This window comes from Cataglyphis hispanica, chromosome 23 (assembly GCF_021464435.1).
Source record: "Cataglyphis hispanica isolate Lineage 1 chromosome 23, ULB_Chis1_1.0, whole genome shotgun sequence".
NCBI classification, from domain to species: Eukaryota; Metazoa; Arthropoda; class Insecta; order Hymenoptera; family Formicidae; genus Cataglyphis; species Cataglyphis hispanica.
The window spans coordinates 1,489,096-1,509,700 of record NC_065976.1 but is presented as its reverse complement, the minus strand read 5'-3'; the positions used below and the strand labels follow the sequence as shown (position 1 = coordinate 1,509,700).

Here is a 20,605-nt window from a genome sequence, read left to right as displayed (position 1 = left end):
GAACTACGGCGTTTAACAATAGCCTGTGAAAACCGCGAGCAATTTTGTAAATTGAGGATTTCTTACACTTTCCCATTTCGTCGCTGCATGAAAGCGCGCTACGGAAAATCGAAAGATTAATTTTAGCGAAGAAGGAAAGAAGCTCAATTAACTACCACCGCTCAAAAGACACAGGAATCTTGCACGTTTATTATTATGTTCCGCAGCTCCACTCGTTCTTATCGTCGTGCCTCATAATTCTTCCGGCAACCGGCTAGCGAAAGTAATTTAATACCACCCCCGCTTTAGATATCTCCGACGCGATTCGTCTCAATTTCTCGGCGAAGCAGTAACAACAATAAACACAACGGGGCGTTGACCAGACGAGAAACACCGACGGAAATCGTAACGGAGCTGCAACCTTCGAACTATTCTGTATTTCATCGTGCTAAAGATGGCGAGGTGCGGAAGAGAGCGAGTTATCTTGAGAAACGTGTTAAAATACGCGATAAAAATTGCCGATGATGCAGACTGTCTGATGCCGATATCAGACAAGCTTACAAGCGAGGGTGGGTCGGGATGAGAACGGATCGAAGCTCTCGGGTTCGTCGACATCGCGTAAAACAATCTTTTTATCTATATACTCGTCGTCAATGTCGCGTTCTTAAAGGAGACTTTTTAAAATACTCGCCGATCTTTGACTGCATTTGCATCGCGCGCCACTTAATATCGGAAGACTTTTTGTCGGTTCATTTTCTTAGTCGCGCTATTCGATATCACGCCTCGTTGTTAACTTGTTTCGATGTGTACTATATTAATGCAAATTAACATGTATAATGGAAATTTTTTAAATATATTTAAAGGATATTATAGGGAGAATTTAGAACTAATCTTTTTGGAATTTAAAAAGAAGCTATCACATTCTTTACGAAAAAAAATTCAACATCTCTTCAAATAAGATTATTTTGTAATATTTTTGAATATTTCATAAAATGTCATATAACAAAATTTATTTGAAATTTGTTATAAATATTTATGTAGTATACACGTTAATCTTTTTTTTACGTTAAAATAAAATAAAGTCTAGTTAACAATGATACATATTATAATTACAATATTGTGTTATATATAATTGATTAAACAATATAACACAATGTATTATATATACATATGTGTATATAGAAATGGGGAAGTATATATATTTACAATTCGAATCGAAATTGCCAATAAACCGAGAACTAAAATTATGCATTAAAAGTGTATCACTTAGAATTTATAGCATACTACATACATCACTGAATTAAATTCCAGCCACTCCATATGCAACTATTTCTCTGAATTTATAACTAATTTTATCGCGCGCTTTGCACAGAGCAACTGTACGAAAGAATCAAAAGATTATAATTATATTCAGAGTCATCCAATTACGCTTCGCAGAGTACGCGATTTTAATCATTGCCGCTGCAGGCCGAGTATTCAGAGAACATATAAAAATAAAAAAAATTCCGCCAACGAGAAAATGCGCCATTACAAAATCTGTTGACATTTTTCAACGGGTGTGTTATCAAGGCCTTCGTCGTTCTATTAATCGTACCGCGATTCAGCTTTCAAGGCAAAAAAGAACAAAAATTAGTAAAGAAAAAAAGAGAGAATGAGGAAAAGGAAATAGATAATGATAAGCGGGAAGATGGAGAGGAAGAGACAAGAAAATCCGCAATTATAGCAAATCAGTTGGTCGATGAAGAAATTTTTCATTTCCGTGAGACAATATTGTCCCCATCGCATTGCATTTCTGCGAGTATTATTGTTTGTTTGGTTTTCTCCCGGTAAATGAGACATCGAAACTGCCGCGGGAACGGCAATAAAACGAAAAATTCATTTCCGTACGCGGCATCAAAATCACACGTTCTTTTAATGGACAAAATGTGTGTATATATATTCTGCTTTTCATTTATTAATTATTACATTTTAAAGTAAATATTTTTTTAACAAAAATATGAAAATTTATAAATTTTTCAATTATACGTAATTGTGAAGAATTTTGCGAATCAAACTCGAAAACAGTACGTATACGATAAATGAAAAACAGAATCTAGATTTTCACATTTAATTTCAAATATATTTTATTTTCATAATTTAAAAAAAAATAATATTAACATACATATATTATTATATAATATTATAAATATACAATAATTTATAATATTAATATAAATATCTTTTTTAAATAAAAACAAAAATTCTTAATAAATTATAATATTACGCGCGTGTATAATTATTTACGTTACTTTTAGTTAATTTTTTTATAAAATTTTTTATTATTGTCATTAACAATATTCTTACCGCAATATGTCAATGCTCTAAATAAAGATATGAACATTTATTAGTATTAAGTACTAAATATTAAGTATGCTTAACACGCAAAATTTTAAACGTGTAAGTAAAAAATATCTAGGTATAAACTATAGCGCAAAATTCGACGGCGTCTAGCGCGCTACTGTTTACATTTTACACGACGCTTTGTTGCTGCGAGATCGACAACAATCGAGTTGATGGTAGGGGAAGGTTGCGAGACATCGTATGTTGTATTATTTTCGCAGTACGATCACAACTCGCAACAAATACGAACGGATACCAAATGCGATTATTCCAAATAATAATTATCCGCGCGATTATGACGTTTCAATTAATAATTAACTCACATAATGTTGCGTAGCTTGTGATGTTATTTCATAGCATATATAGTGTGCCGTAATTTTCGCAATCTGCTGTCGCAACATAAAAAACGATCCGCGTCGTGTGATTAATGTCGAGAGCTGCGCGATCACCGTATTCTGATTAATGCGCGTGTAATCAACCATGTTTTCTCGAGTGAGTGCTGTGTAAGTGCAATAAAGGAGCAACAAACAAGAGAGAAAAATGCAGTTCGTAACGACATCGAACAACGGAAAAGCGAATGAGGTAATCAATTTCGCTTATTTATTATTTATACAATTAATTGCTTGCTTATCTTCGAGACAGTAATTCATTTTGAATATTGTAATATAATATGTAAAGCAGTGAATGTCGCGAAAGCGACAAATAAATACCACGCCATTTGTGATGTGCAATGGTGCTGCAGCATATACATATATATCCTGCGACAAATTATACGCTGAAAACTCGAGTTGCGAGTCGAACGAACGAACGAACGAACAAACCAGCGGCAATGTAGACTCGCGTAAATTTCATCACCGCCGCGCACACGCGAGCGACCGTGCGATTCTATTTTTCACTGACAAACGCGATAAAACGCGTTAAGTAAAAATCTTTAATGACGCGCGCGTGGCGAGTAATGGCTGTGCGTGCTTAAATTTAATAGATGTCCATACCTTCCTCTAGAATACTGACACAACGCGATATGGATATTGTTAATGAGAATAATAAAGAAATCTTATAAAAAAAATTAATTAGAAATAAAATAAATGTACACACGCGCGCAACATTATAATTTACAAAAGCGGTTAGTTTTACTTAAAAAAAAAAAATATATATATATATATATATATATATATATATTAGCTTTTTCATTTCATATATGTGTATATATATATATTGTTTTTTATTAGTCATTAAAATATCAGAATTGATATGTATAGGTAAAGTAATATTTATAATTAATTTAATATTTACTCGATATTAAAAATAGAAGAGTAAACATAATTCATAATAAAATTATGATAAAAAATAATTAAAATATTACAAAAAATGCATAGAAAATCTTTAAATTCGATAAATAAAATGGTCTTTAATTAATTTGGATATTAGATGTAATGTTTTAAATTTTTTGTTGTCGCTATGGCGTGATAAGTTTCAAACGACACAAACGCAAATGTGGAAAGTGCTGATAACATGAGATTCATGAGCACAAAAAACGATTCTATGACGAAAGTCTTGTTGTTCATGATACGGCAAAGAGAGTTGCACAAGAAAACCGCAGAAAGACTACGGTGAAAAATGAAAGAGGTATTGATCAGAAAAGTTTCATATTACTCTCGCTTAAATATTGTTTCGGAAACACACATTAAAACTGCATTAGTTTTGGAAAAATGACAAAGAAATGGCAAAGAAGCATTCATATAATAACAACGGTTTAAGTCTCGTTTTGCTCGGAGACATTACGTACATAGTTCGTTTTCTTATCATAGTTTATATCAATGTTTAAAAAAATAACGAGAATTTTTAAATTTACGGAAACTCTAAAACTCAATTTAAAGTAACAGTAAGATATCATAAACGTATTTGATGTTATCAATTATATGTATATTTCGCAAATTTTTTTGCAATTTAAAATTTCTTTACAAATTTGAAAACAACATTTTCAATTATATCATAATAATAACAATGCATGCAATAAACATAAAGTTGTATAAATTAAATTATTGTTTCAATATATCAATTCTTTATTTATTTTTAAAAAATTAAATTTTTTTTACATGTTTCAATCATGTGACCTGTTTTCACATTAAATCTTTTAATAGATGCATGCTTCGAAGTTTCTGACATATGATAATTATGAGATGACATATGAGTATTTTGAGGATAAAAAGGAATAGAATGGGAGATTCCGCAATGCGTTTGTCATGACAGGCGTCTGTTAAAAACTGAGGTAGTTACGAGAGAAAAATTAGATTAATACTGCCAGCCCGAGACGAGCTTCTTCTAAATGCAAATTACTCGCCTTCGTAACGCGGGTAGCGCGGATGACGTAGACAACAGGCTGCGATAATTTGTCGCCCGACATCAGTGCGCGCCTCGTTATACCGGGTTACCATTAATACGACCGAGTGTCTAGCCGCGAATTTCCATAAACCTCTCGTTGATGACAATGCAATTATTTCCGAGTACGATTTGTTATCATGTAGAATCTTGTATAAACAATCTCTTCTAATTAGCTGCGAGACCGCTAATCCCTCTCTCTCTCTCTCTCTCTCTCTCTCTCTCTCTCTCTCTCTCTCTCTCTTTTATGATCTTTCAAATGATAGTTAAAAATTAAATGGTAGTTAAAATAAAATAAAATAAAATAAAAATGTTTCAACTGTAATCAAACTCTCCATAGATGAACTTATGCTTCAATTATGACTTTAGTTTTATTTCAGTAATTATAAATCTTTGTTTTCTTTCTTAAATTTTAATTAGTGTCTTAAAAATTAATTTATATTGCATAGTAGAGATAATATACGCAATAAATACACGCATATAATAATAAATATATCCAGATTTATCCAAATGTTAAATAAATAGCTAATATAAAAATAATAACTTAAATAAATTTACATTTTTATATCACACGTCATATGATTGTTTAAAGGTCCAACGACTTTTGAATATTCAAATATATTCACAACTATTTTAGATAAAAGATTGGATTGCAGATACGATGCAATGCTGCGCGCCAGACGTTACTTAAAATCCGCGGCAAGTACCCGGTCGTAACGAAGTTTGCGAGGTCATAGAGTGAGTCAAATACCTCTCGGATCCTAGAGAGTCGCAAGGACCGTGACTCGAAGGGAAAGTTCTATGAGTGCCGCCGCGGCACTCTCGGCGAATAATTTATTTTCACAATGCAATAAACCCCCGTGCCGGAATGTAACTATCCATTCGCGAAAATGAAATTTTAACGCAATTGTCCCTCAATAAGAAAGTCGAAATTCACGCGATTTTCTACAAAATAAAACATAGAGCAAATTATTCTGCGTGCTTACATTTCACCGAAAAATTAATCGTATTTGCATACTGCGGAATTATGTTTAAAAAAAAAAGATATTTCAGAAGACTGAAATCAAACTATCGCCAAAGAATCGAATCTGTTTGAGGATAAATGCTCATTAAGAGTGCTAGAAAATAAATCTATTAGGATTGAATTAAATCTATCACTGAAATCATGAAAAATGACATCTTAAAGAATTTTAGAGACATCTCAGACAATAAAATCATTTTTAATAATATTGCACTTAAAAAAATATAATCTAAAATTTTGATTTAAAATTTGAAATACATTTTATCACTTAAATTTACTTGTTTCATATTTTGTCCTCATTATTTGTTTATTGCAAAAAATAAACGTTTGATACAATCGATATTAACAAATATGATGATAAGAATAGTTCTTATCGTTGTTCTGTATTTACCTGAGGCGTGGCACGTGCATACTTTCTATCATGACTCGGCGATGAAAACGAAATGAAGCGATGCAGCATTAAATGAGCGTGACAAAAGGTACATGATTTTCGTGAGAGAGAGGAGGGGGGGGGAGAGAGAGAGAGAGAGAATGGAACTTATATACGATGTAGTGGCACATTTACCGGAATGAAGGCAACGCGACGAAGAAAAAACGGAAAGTGTGTCAGGGCAAATTGCGCGGCACAACGCCGTCAGGCAACACGTGACGGTGACGCGAGTTTTTCAATTAATCAGAAATAAACGATGTCAACGGCAAACCGGCGAAAACCGATGTCCGGTACAAATGTTATTTATCGTCAAGCACGTGGCGGACCCGTAGGATGTTATTTAAACGATCGTCCAAACGTCATTGTGTCGCATGTTTTACGTGTATATCCGACCATAGAAAATTTGTGAGATTTTCCCGTCAGTTTTTGACATAGTTTGTTCTCCCGGCGATTAGTTGCAGGCGAGAAAAACAGGCGGAAAAATGAAGCATAATGCATGAATATAAACGTACATCTACATATACATTTATATGTACATATATACACAATATTTTTTTTCTATTAGACATTTTTTTATTAGAACAAATATAAAATATTATCTCTTATTTTTTTTTTTATTTCCGCTTCTTAAATCACTGAGTTGGAGTATGCGATAGAAGTTTTTAGAATTTTATTTAAAACTTCATTAAAGTTTCATCACAATCAACAATTTCTTTTGTTCGTTATTTCCTTTGAAAACTAACAAGCGAGAAGAAATAATTGCATCCAATCTATGTATCTGATTCTACAATAGATTCGCTGTCTTGTATAAATAACTGTCCATACTTTTTAAATGTGAAACAAATAATTTTGTGAAAAAAAAAATGTAAGCAAATTATGCGAAAAGATACCACTGAATGATGAACGAAAATCGATATTCGTGAGGGAAAGCAGTCACCGATACGAAACGGAAGAATAAATAATTCTTAACACGAGCGATCTAACAATTATTTAAAAATTAACACTTTTCCTTAAAGCGCATGTACAATTCCGTGTAGCGTATAGTATGATCAATTGTTTCTATATACGATTTTATAGCGATACTCTATGTTTTATATAAACCGCATACACTTCGAGGATAATATTTACGTTGGCATAGCGAAAGTTTCTATTTCATTTAGACAGAATCGATTCACGGCTAGTAATGGAAAAAAAAAATTGCATGAGAGGCCACGATCCACAGAATTGATTTCTCGTACAACCAATTTTACGAACCGCCGTCCTTGGACCGCATCGAACCTCGATCGTGCAACTACTAAGAAAATAATCTAACCGCGGGGAAGCGTTTCTTCGAAGGATCGCCGGTGAAATCCAAGTATCGGTATGCGCGATACACCTAATCCAACGTGAGGGCCGTGGAAAAATCCCAGTACCATTTTTCTTTTCGCGGTGTTCGCGGCATGATGAAATTTACAACGAAGCTGCATATCCGAAACGAGCGTTATTTATGTTGACACGCAATTAACTTTTTTTTGCTGCTTCCCTCCCATTTACATCGACCTGCATGCAGTAGCATGCACTTGCACGCTGCGCGCAATAGCGTTGCCGCGCGCAACAACGATGCAATCGCGGACGCGCGGAACGTAGCGAGCGAAGACAGTCCAGAGACTAGAGGCCAATTATTTTTAATGTCTCATTGTATTCTCCCTTGCGTCGCCATTAAAGTTAATAGCCTGTTCAAGGCGCGTCACTCCTTTTTGGGGCCCCATAATTAAAGTCAATCGCGTTACCGGAAACGGTCCATTAAGCGCACTCGCGGATAAAAAGAAAAAGTCTGTCTCCATAGAAGACCCATCCGCCCGATCCGCTTCGTAAACCTTCTCCATCTGATTGTCTTGGATCTACGAATTTAAATTTCTATGTGTAATTAGGCATAATTATGAAATACCGATATTTTTAGTGTTTAACGTTCCAGATAGCAATCGTTTACATTTAATATTTTACATTCAAATTTGATAAAGAAGTATAAATAGTTTATTTTCAATTATTTTTTAAGACTTTAGTTTAGCTAAAATTGATTTTAAATTTTGAATATATTGCATATTTAACTTTTTTACTTCATTTTTATTATCTTATCGTAAATTTTTTATTTAGATTTCATATATGTATATAATTTATATAATTTAGTATTTCTTCTATTTCTTACATATTATATGTATTCTTATTTTGTAGATAAAAATAGAAATTATCATAAATTTCATAAATTGTTTTTCTCAAGTGCACGCGATATACATGATGTGCTTTTGTGCTAAATACAGAACGTAAATCGGCTTTCGCGACTCCGCGTATTTTTGTCCATCGTACAATAACCCCTATGTATACGCCGTGGGAGACACATGGCGCGCGTGTAGTCGATTCATCGAATGAGAATATAATGGAACGCTCGAAACGATTCTACGAGGGAGAGAAGGACCCTTGATACGCGGATGATAATACTCGTTCGGATATTACCATGAGAATAATATAAAATGAAAACAAAATAAATTATCATCAAATATTACATACTAATATTACGTACATTTTATACGTATATATAAAAATGCATATTATTTCAATAAAAATGTGCGATATACTCGTATTAACAAGAATATATGATGGTAATGCATATGCTTGAAAATATTCTATCGCACACACATTATTTATTATATCATCATTTTCTTTCTCATTCTCTTTTTCTCCTCCTTCTTCTACAATTAAGATATTGTAAAGATATTATAATAATATCAATTCTCTCGTGCAGACAATTTCTGAACAAAAAACTTGAACCAGTTTTAATTTTGAATTAAAAAGATAGCTCGTATAAAACATTATTTAAAATATATAAAAAAATACAAGAAAGAGTTTATATCCTAAATATATATTCAATAATATAAATTTATTACAATCAAAATTTTAAGCTTTCAATGATAGATTTATCAATTATAACATATAATAAATTAAAGCTTGTTATTAATTTCTGTGTAATATATAAAAAATATTGTAATATTATATCTTCTTTACAAGAAATCTTAAAAATTCATTTGTCGTAGAACATTCTCTCTGTCGGTTTTTTTTTTTTTAATTCATACGAAACTCATATCATAATCGGAAAGACCATCGCGTAAAATAATCGGTACGAAAAAGCGGAAATGCGCATACAAAGAGGCATCTCTATATCGGCCGGCGATGAACAAGCATATTCCATTGCGCGGAGATATTCGTTCGTATAACACAAACGCGATTCCGCACGCACGACTAAACGGCTGACACTTCCACCGGGCATTCTCTTACGGTATACCAAAAGAGAGAGAGAGAGAGAGAGAGATCAATCAGTTCTGTATGTTTGATGTTTCAATTGAATCAGTCAAATACCCGGGTATCGAGACACGTCGCGTTTCGAGTGCCGTTGCCGCTATCGCCGCCGCCGCCGCGATCGCCATCGCCATCGCCATCGCCGAAGCGATATTCAGCGAGCGGAGTAGATCCCGGAGCTCGATTTCAGCGCGATACACAATCGACAATGAAGCGTTCCCCGGTGTTGTAAACGCGCGCTGTCGGCATGGGATACGCGTTAAATCACAACCGGCGGCGATGGAATGGCGCCGGCCATGGTGATTCGATTTCCCGGCAAAACATTGCTGCCGAAATACTTTACAATGGGACATTTTACATGCGCGCGGCAAAGTGCGCTCACTCATCCCTCCGTCGCGATTGTCCGGATATTGTTGCGTGGTGGAGTTTTCCCAGTAGACGACAGTTGACGACGCGAACAAAATGTAATTTGTACTCGATCGCCAGGGCGTAATATATGGAAGAAATATTTTATATCTCTGGGGATTCCTAAAACAAATATTTCGGGATCTTTTACATATTTTATTCAATAATGAATAATAAAAAATAAGGATAAGCAACACGCGATTGCTACAAGAATTTTTTAATTAAATACATTATTATTATTATTATTATTATTATTATTATATATATATATATAATATAATATAATAGAAATAAAATGTAAATAATAACGGTAACTGATGTAGAAAATGGCATCAAATGTTAGACTGCTAATTAAAAATTAAACTTCAATATACTGTGTACAATTATATTTCGATTAAAAACTCGCTCGCGCGTCGGATTTTAACGCGCAAAGAGAAAAACAGATGGGACGCCCATCTCGGGCAAGAGCAGCAACACGGCAAGGCTGCTTGTTCGTTTCTACCGTGTAGCTTATCCATAACGATTGAACAGACTTGTCCGAGCGGAAATGTAACGATAATGCCAACGCCCAGCTCGCACGTCCGGCTCTATCTCTCACTTCCTTCGTCTCCCTTTCTCCTATTTCTATCTCCCTCTTCTTCCTTGCTTTTACGCCTTCTGCTAACCCATCGACTATCTCCCCCTCCCCTCCCTATTTGCTTTTGTCTCTCCATCGATTCGTGCACTCGCCATTATTATAGAGAGATAATGCTCCTATACTAGATGCCGGGCAGATTGGCACGGCTGCTCGTGTGAAACGTGCAAAAGATTTAAGTAGAAAAGGATAAAGAATGAAAAATATATTGCATCGCGTCGCGTTATTTTTTTTTTTAATATAAATAAGATGCATACCTACTCGATTCGCAAAATATTACCCTATCTGTTTTTTATTGAATTATCTTTTGCGAGAGTTTCATTATACATTAATCTGTCAGAAGTAAAAATTATATTTAAAATTTCAAGAAAATGCCCTTTTAAATCTTTGTATTGATGTGAAGCGTAACTTAGTACGTAATGAGAATATAATACAATCGTTTCACTTGCTTATCCAATTCGATCAACCTATCTGTGCTACGACAAATGTTAGCGCGCGTAAATTACGTTGACACATGCGCCGATAAACACAGATATTATTATAATGTACGGTACGATATTCACCGGCATATCGATGCGACGATTCGCATAACTCGTGAGGAAAATGTCAACTGTTTAGCGTATAAGGGTTCGCATTAGCTACATTAATTGTGTAGTTTGCATTCATTTCATTCATTTCGCATGCACCGTTAATATGGCGACGATGCGTCGAAAAGGCAATCAAAAACGATAACACTGTCGAACAATTATTATAACTTTCCCAATAATCGGTGCTTTCGATAAATCGATAGCAACAACACGATGGCGCGGTATGCAAACATTTATCCGCGTACAAATGAACGTAAAATTCACTGCAGCATGTGAAACATATGTCGATGCATGCGATGAACCGCGTTCGCGGATCAACGCGCTTTAATGAAAGTTTTAAAATGAAGAGAGGGTGCACCCTCCCCCTCTCTCTCACGAGAAACAGAGAGAGCATTAAAAGTTTTATACAGAAGAGTATGGAATTTACGTGCAACATTCATACGTATGTACATATACGCTCACGTGCATCAAAATTGTGGATCAAAAGATTACAAGAGACTGTTATACCGTCGCGAGATTCCACCATATTGAGTATCCTATAAAAATCATAGAATATTTATTTACGTGTATTTCGTCAAAATAATGCAACAAATCGATTTTATTAAACGATCATAAGTATAATCTTCTCAAGATGAATAATTTATAGAAAACAAGAGAAAAACGGAATTATGTAGCACATTAATTTTTTCTCGCACCGAGATTAGTCTTATGTATTAAAATAATTAAAAATTATATTTTTCTTAAATTTTCGAAACTGCAAATAATTATCACAGTTTGACAATTCTCATTATGCGTTGTAAATTTTTTCACTAACACAACTCATTTTTTATGCAATATAATCTAAAGAAAAGTGCAAGACTTTTTCATTGAAACTAGGATCAAACTTGTCATTGATGTCAATATAAGCCGAAGGAGTGACATGGCTTTCCTCTTCACGATAGTTGTATTGCCTCAAGTTTATTACGTAAATAGAGTTGTTCATCAAACGAGAATCGAAAATGTTGTTAATATTACACGAATAATGGCAGGTAGTTTCTTAAGATTCTTTAAACTTAACCGTCGATGAAAATAGCACATAAAAGTTAAAGATCAAGAAATAAATATCTTCAATAGGCTTATAAATAGTAATGCCAATGGTGTTAAATTTTTATCATTCTCGGATCGGAAATACAAGTATTTGAGAATTCAGAACTTTAGTGTGATGAAAAGATCTGTGTGACTCTTCGGCAAGAGCAGAAATAACAAACAAGCACGGCTCATTTATTCCCGAGATCGGCATATGACTTGTACAATCGATCTCTTCAATCGGGTTTGTGTATACGCGCCTTTTCTTGCCAACCGGAAATGCGAAACGCCGCCGCATGGGATTGCAGACGGTGCATATGGGCGCTTGAAGAACATCGATTTCCCCATGTCGCGTATGTCACGACACAGGTATATAAAGGCATTGTTGTCTGTACAGAGAAAGAGTGAAAGAGGGAGAGAAAATCCTTTTGCGGGCCAACGACACACCAATGTACTATCCATTTTTCTCTCCCGCACCGTGTCGTTGCCGAATGGCGAACGAACAGATAAACTATATGGAGTATGTAGGGAACGACGCGAAGAAACGGCAGAGGACAGAGATAGCAAATCAAAAGGGAGCATTAAAAGTTGTCGATGCGTTAGTCGTGCGCAGCGGCGCGATCGTTGCCAGAAAGGACTCCCCCGGGATTCTATAGGGGAGGCAACGAGGAGCGGCAGTGAGGATGGAAAGCCATTTTACTCATCTGCCGAGTCATAAAGCAGATATTACAGTTCTATCCTCGAAAATATATAAATCTTGCCCGGCGGCTTGGCGTAATGTAGGAGGAATGAGTCCTCGCGCGTAAAATAAATGATCAGATCAACCGTCGCTTCCGGGAAAGACGTCGGTCTCGAAGAAGGGAACGACGGGATATCTAAGGTTGAATAAGATCTTGCGAATACGACGACGATGATAAAATTGATGTTTCATCGCCCATCGCGACAACATCTAATCGAATTAAAATTCGCAGCCGCCTAATCCTAATGTGAATCGATTGAGCATCCAATAAATCATATTAATAAAATTACGTGGATTATATATTGCTGTCATGAGTCGTTTCATTTAAACAAAATATTATATATATATGTATATATATATGTGGTACAAATGTACCTGAAAAAAAATCTCTTTTTATAAAATATAGAGAAGAGAAGAAGAAAGAGAAAGAAAAAGAAAGTCATGACTTTTATTAAAATTTTCAAACAATTCAAACTTTATCAGTCTTTTCGTTTTTTTCGATTAATCAAACTGTAGCTAATTAAAATAATTTAGAAATTTAATAATTCGCGGCAACTATCATGCTAAATATTATTATGAAACAGACCATGTTTATCAGATTCATTGACATTATATTATAATAAAATCACCCTCTAATTAGGTAATACTCCAATAAAACATAATTATTCACATCAATATCCAATTACAAGTGAATATCGAGAATTGCTATGTTTTCGATTCCATTCTATATATATATATAGACACTAACACATTACACATACTTTAAAATCATAAATTAAACATCTAGTACACATTTCGGTATACAGTAAATTCTTCCAAAGTAACTTTTTAAATTAATTCTTTATAAAAGACGATATCATTTCGGATACTAATAATTCTTTTTATTGTCTCTAACAAGAAAAAGCTCGTTTCTCATAAGTTGGTCGAAAATTTGCGAATTTTCTGTGACGGACTTTTTATCAACTCAGCGTTTCGAAGCGCCTATCGCACTCGTAAATCTCCTCGGTTGTCTGAAAGCACTTTTCTGCAGTACGCGCAAGTAACGTCCCGTTTATCAGCGCAGAGCACAAGCATGACATTAGCGCAATCGCTGACACCCCGACGCCCAAATGTTGGAAAGATAGCGGAAGAAGAAGTGCGATCGCTATTTGGGAGTTTCTTACAATCGCAAAGACAGATGTAATAAAACTACTGACAAGCTGGTACTAAGAAGTCACTGTCGCTATGTAAGACGATTAAAGGTTTGTGAATGGCATATTTTTGTAACAATAACAAAGAATTAACATAAAGAATTAGATAATTTATAATATTAAATAGAAATATTAGAAATAATCACTGAAAATATTCATATTAATAAAGATATAATAATGATAAAATTATAATAATAATGTTAAAATAATTATAAAATATGTTACAATTTTCATTTCTGATAATTGGAGACATTAATGTTTATGATTTTTTTTTTATTTCATAGTGTATTCTTTTGGATAGAAAAATATATCTATATAAAATGCATTTCTTATTTCTATAAGATAATAAAAATGTTTATATTTTGTATAAATGTAAAATACATTTTAATATATATAGAATCTTGGTATATGCAGAATTTTGTATGAATTTTAAAAACATAATTATAAAACGCTAAAAAATTTATAGTACATAAAGTAATAATTATGAATTTATCAATGTTTGATATGACAAATGTATCACATTAATGACAATGTAATTAATTTAAATTGATGACGACAATTCATTATGGAAACGAATATAATACGTTAAAATATGTTAAAATTAACGTAACCAAAATTTCAGCAACATTAAATGCACGATGAAGGCAGCATTACAATAGTGGCGAATAGTTGTTGGAGTTTACCATGGATTATTAATAAAGCCGCGAATATCAAAGATGTCAATTGTTTAAAAGCGATGACGCGAACCGAGAATGAATTGTTTTGCGCCTCGATCAACCGTACTGCAATGTGACTTGACAGTGACAGTGCCGGTCATCAAATGTTATACTAGCACGTTTCGACCGTTCCGTAGAAATTAATAACGAATGCAGTCATACACACATACATGTCGTCTTGTTCCCGAATGTTAGACATAATATAGAGATATTTTCATCGTGAGAGAGATGACGAAGAATTTATAATATCCAGCGGTATTAATAACAAAAATCTCATAATTGTGATAATTTTGTCGTAAACATTATATTATTTATATAGCGTAAATCGCGGAAATTGATATTATTTTCATAAGAGCGCGTAAAGAGAAATTGTGAGATTATATTTCCGAAAATAAAATTCTTTTAATAGAAATTATTTTAAAATCATCTATGACTATCCTTAGAATTTATTTTTCCATTAAATCGACAACTTCTAAACATTTCGTTTTTTTAAATTGAATATTTTCCCATTCGCGATTATTTGTATTCAATAACAATATTGTGGAATACAATTTTATGCAGTCGAATCGGACAATTGGGAATACCACGGTCACCCCAATGACTTACGCTTTCGCACGCGCGATGATGCGTTAATATTCAATAACATTGTTTGTGCTCTTATCAAAAGCGTACAATTAATATATTCATAAATATGGATCGACGAGCACATTATATTTTAACTCAACCGTGAATACGATTACCAATGTTACGAAGGGCCACGGAGAGTTGCTGTGAATTTCGAAATATCGATTATTAATTATTAATATCGTTAACGTCAAAGACGCTAATTGTTCCGAACAGCATCGTCAAACTTGGAGCAGTCCTCCTAACCACAGCTCTAACTACAAACTTACCGACTGTCCTTGATTACGCACATTGGAAACTCTAACGAGGGTTTCTAACTTTAGCAACCAAACGTGCAAAAGCCTCTTAAACAATATATATCTTTATTTCTTGATGTACAGGCATACATAGATTTATTACGCACAATATCTCAAAATTCATTAGAAAAAAAAAAAATTTGATATTAAAATAAAACTATAAAAATGTAAATTAATTGTAGAAAAAAATTTTCGTCATTTCTATCTTTTTTGAGTTAAATTTCATCTATTTTAATTTTCTAAATTTAACATAAACTACACTGAGAATGCTATTTCGATGCATTTATCTCAGTTCACGCATCACACATGGCAAAACAGTGAAACGTTGTACCATAGCTACGCAATGTGATGTAATGGGCTCGCTGTCGAGGGATTTTTCAAAAAATAAATCCTCGGGATGCGGATAAAACGTCGACGCGATGATACTCATAATTTCACGGAGCCGCGTATCGATTGTTCCCGGTTCGATGGTTTCGCGAAAACGAACGCGATCCGACGCCAAGCATGGCTCACAGGCGTAATCTCTAATGCGTAATATCGCGCATTCACGCCGGGATGAGCAACGCCAATAAAATGAAACTGGGCGGATCGGCATGCCGATACCATGCAGGGCAGAGTTAAAGTGACCACGCGCTCAATGATCTTGTAATCGCGATCGATCTATTTCGTATCTATCGCAGGGACGATAAATTTGCCACGATTTCATGAGATGTGTAATATTTTACACCGTATTAGTTTCTCTTGCGTGAGATTTTTCTTTTTTTTTTTTTTTTTTAAATGGCAATAATATTGAAGTGTTATTCCGGATAATACAATATATACCGTGATGCACAACGCGAATCTCTATCTTACAATTAAATATTTATTTTATACAATATTTATTTGTCATATAGGATGTGTGATAAATTCGTATATATCTGAAAAAGATCGATTTTTTTTAAACCCGTATATCGCTTTCGTTGATTGCGAATTAAATACTGCGAGAGACAGCATTTCAATGCATCGGAATCTGGGGAAATAATGTGACATTGTTGCAAATATAAGCGCAAAAGGATTGTTTACTATCGATAAGTCTCTCGTTAAAATATGAAACGGGAAAAATCTGTCGAGGATAACGAGCGTTTTATTTGCACGCGAAAGCGGAGCGTGTCGCGCGACTGTCATAAAATTGATTTTCACGTTCACGCTATATGCAAAGTTCGGTCCGACACATTTCCTCCCCATTTACATTCTTTGGGAGACATACAGCTGCCGAAAAAAAAGAAACATTTAAATTATCGATGACGCATTAAGACGAATTTCGACGACGTGGCTGATGACGGCACCTACTTTTTCGCGAAGACGACAGAAAACGTCTTACGATAAAAAGTCCCGGTCGATCTCAACTATAAAAAGACGTATTATCAATCTCACAGGATATGATACGAAAGAGAAGTACGAAGGGAAGAAAGAGAGAGAGAGAGAGAGAGAGAGAGAAAGAGACTGCAGGTGTGTTCGCGTTACGAAGTCGCAAACTTTTATTGCGGAGTTGGTAAGCGATGGAAGAAAATGACCCAGAAAATAAGAGACGGTCTCAAACACTACCTGCGAATCCGTGTCGCGCCTTAGAGAATCCCCCGCGTACATCGCGCTAACGAGAATGTACAAAAGACATAGAAGTCGAGAAATAAGATTGTAGTTTATAGGCTTACGAAGAGAAACGTAAAAAATAAACATCGCTCCGAAATCAGAGAGAAGGAGAAGAAAGAGAGAGAAAGAATCGCAAGAAAATGATAAAAAGAAAAAGTAAAAAAAAAGTTGTTCTTCTCAGAAGAAATACGAAAGAAGACCTAATAAATGAGACGGCGAAAGAGCAGATATAATCTGTAAAGAAATCGTAGATAGACGAGCGGGATAGTAGTAAAGAATACATTTCGAAGGAACACAGATATATCTCGCAACTTGATATAGATCAGTTTTAATAGAAATTATCGCATCATATATTCAGTATTTATTTGCTATAATAATGGCAAAAAATGTGCAGTAAGAAAAATGCCGAGTAAAACAAAGCGATCCAAAGAACAACTACAAAGCGAAACGAGTGAAGTACAAAGGGCGCAGCATTTAAGATACATCTTTAATGGTCGGCTGCATTTTCACAGAACCAATATCGCGACGTAGAAAAAATAAATGGTATTTTAAAGACGGCGTTAGGACATCGACTGTTAAAGCGGCGCTTTTGATCAAAGTTGGATCTTTATGCTCATTCCGGTGACGTCTCTCCGTAAAATCAAACGCGTCTTATTGAAATTCCGCCAGTATAATAATAAAGGAGAAAAAAGGAGAAAAAAAAACTATGCTATATTGAGACAAACATAATTATGTACGATTCTCAAAGAGAAAGGTCTAGAATAAACGTAGAAAATTTAAAGTACGACGACGGGGTCGCACGGGAAAAAGAATAAGAAAGTTTTCTTCGAAAGAAACGAAAGATTGAATGAAAGGAAACGAGGTCATTCGCGAATATTTTCCGAAAGTTCTGCATCATGTATGGGTACGATATTAAGCAGATATTAAATATTTTTCGAATATTTTTGAAGGTAGAATATCACGTCGAATCTCTTCCCGTCGTCCTATCACGGAAAATCAAAATTAATATTCTTAGCATACACATACATGATTCTACGAATTCATCTATTATTATTCTGATTATGGAATATTACTTAAGCAATTAGACAGTTTTCAAAAGTATAAAAAAAATATTAATTATTAGAATTATTTCTTGTAAATTAAATATGTGTATATCTCTGTATATTAATTATATATTCATTATTCTATAATTCTAGTGATACTACATATAATATTTCAACTTTATATTACTAATTGCTTGAGCACTTGTTCTGTGTGTGTGTGACTTATAATATTTACATAAGAAAATTTTTATTATTATTACATAATAAAATTTTTTACTTTTTGACACTGAACAAAAATTTAGAAGCTTTCAAATCAGTTTAACTGCGATGCCATTTTTCGCAAAATGCAACAAAGTCATTATTTATTATTTATCTCATAATCGGCTACATTAATGATTAAGAAAAACTATCAATATACAGATAAAACAGAGCGGATAGAATATCGTAAAGAATCGTAAAGAATATGCGAGAGACATAAAGATAAGACTGAATAAAGAGAAAAAGAGAGGAGGAAAGAAAAAGAGAGAAAAAGACAAAAAACAGTGGAAAAAAGAATGCAATAATAATTATAGTATTATTCGCGGGCATGCATCGTGGTGTGACGATGTGTGTTAGAACGAGAGAGAGAGAGAGAGAGAAGGACAAAACGAAGTGCGCGAAAAAGAACATCGGTGGCGGCTGCTAAACAGAGCGACGCGCAGTGAAAGGACGAGCGGCGCAAACGTAGAAAGGAAGCCCTCCTTAATAAAAGACAAGGGAATATCAGCGACCTCACGCCTGGTCGTGACAACAACGTCCGCATCCCATTTGCTTCAGCATCCCTTTGAGCGAGAAGCCACCGTCCCTCCCTTGTTCCCTTCGCGTTCGCGCCCCGCGTTCCCTCCCCCAAAGGGGGAGGCCATGACCCATCGGGACACAGTCCCTGAATCTAGTACGATCCAACAGTATAGGAGGCAAGGGAGATTATATTCCGTTGTGTGTCGTCCCTGTCTTTTCACGTTGCGTGTTCGCGTACTCTCTCGACTAAACATGCCATTTCATCATCGTGCACGTTGTTTCTTCCGTCTTTTTTCTTACAATTTTAATCATTTTCAAAAAGCTAGCGTAGTAGTAATTTTAAAAGTGTCACAAGTTAGATGCTGGATATAATTGCAACAATGTAATTTTCAACAAAATGTTTAGCTTCTTCTTTTAATCAATCATATTGAAATTATATCAGCGTGCATAATTCAATACGGTTGGATTCGTCAAAATTTATATATAACTTTATTTCTTTTTATTGTTGATGCAAAGATGTAAAGAGAAGGTGCAATCTTATATTATGCGCCTTTGTAACAAATGTAAGAGAAAACAGTTATCCAAATATGATAAATTTAATTCTCTTTTAATAAATCATATTTTCAGAAGCGTATAAGAATACAGAAAACTTTTCCCCCGATAATGTCGCGTAAGAGAAGCGAAATAAGTTTTCGCGGCAACTTTTATCGTACGAAAACTATAAACGTTTTCGCACGTCCCATAAAATCGAACGTAAATGTTCCTTCCTACTTTCTCGAGTTATAGATACGGCTGTGCATGCTTCTTCTTGCACAAATTCGCTATCTCGTGTAAACTTCTACGCACGATTCGCGAAACATGCTCGCGCGTGTAATCTATTTTAGGAATGGCTGCTTGCGAGAGAAACAGCTTGCGGTTATACACACGTGTCGATACATGCGCGGTCGCGGCATTAAGGGCGCGCAAGGGAAACGGATATACATGAGTCGAGAGGGGGGAGGAAGGGGAGATATCGATGCATGCGCGTGACCCCGATTCGAATCAGTCGAAATGCGAATCTCTCCGAAAGAGAGAGAGAGAGAGAGAGAGAGGGAGGGGGGAGGGGAGGAGAATTCGGAGGCACTCGGAAAATAATTAGACCCATCGAGTTCCGGTGCGCGGTCTAATGAGAGGCTTCCTCGGGCGGATGCGACGGAATCTCCGCGATCTTCTCGCGCGGAATGCTAATCGCCCGCAATTATGCGATTGCATTTCGAAAGGGAAGAGAGAGAGAACGGAAAAAAAAAATGCAAAACAGGAAATTTACATTACACTCGCGTAATCTCTTATTCCGAGCGCGTTGCTTCAAACGTTAAAGACAGATTTTGAATGACCGCTTTTAT

General features: G+C 34.8%; 2 protein-coding genes across 2 annotated transcripts in view; one reads left to right on the top strand and one right to left on the bottom strand.

The window, feature by feature from the left end:
• The window catches only part of LOC126857999 (hemicentin-2), a 302,989-nt gene that overhangs the window by 280,751 nt on the left and 1,633 nt on the right, over positions 1–20,605 (bottom strand). The gene's annotated exons all lie outside the window — the stretch shown is intronic.
• LOC126857997 (transcription elongation factor B polypeptide 3) overlaps positions 2,592–20,605 on the top strand; it is a 53,462-nt gene continuing 35,448 nt past the window's right edge. Inside the window, exon 1 of the mRNA XM_050607984.1 lies at positions 2,592–2,940. Coding sequence (XP_050463941.1) covers positions 2,899–2,940 — 42 coding nt within the window. The 5' untranslated portion in view covers positions 2,592–2,898. The remainder of the gene's footprint in view (positions 2,941–20,605) is intronic.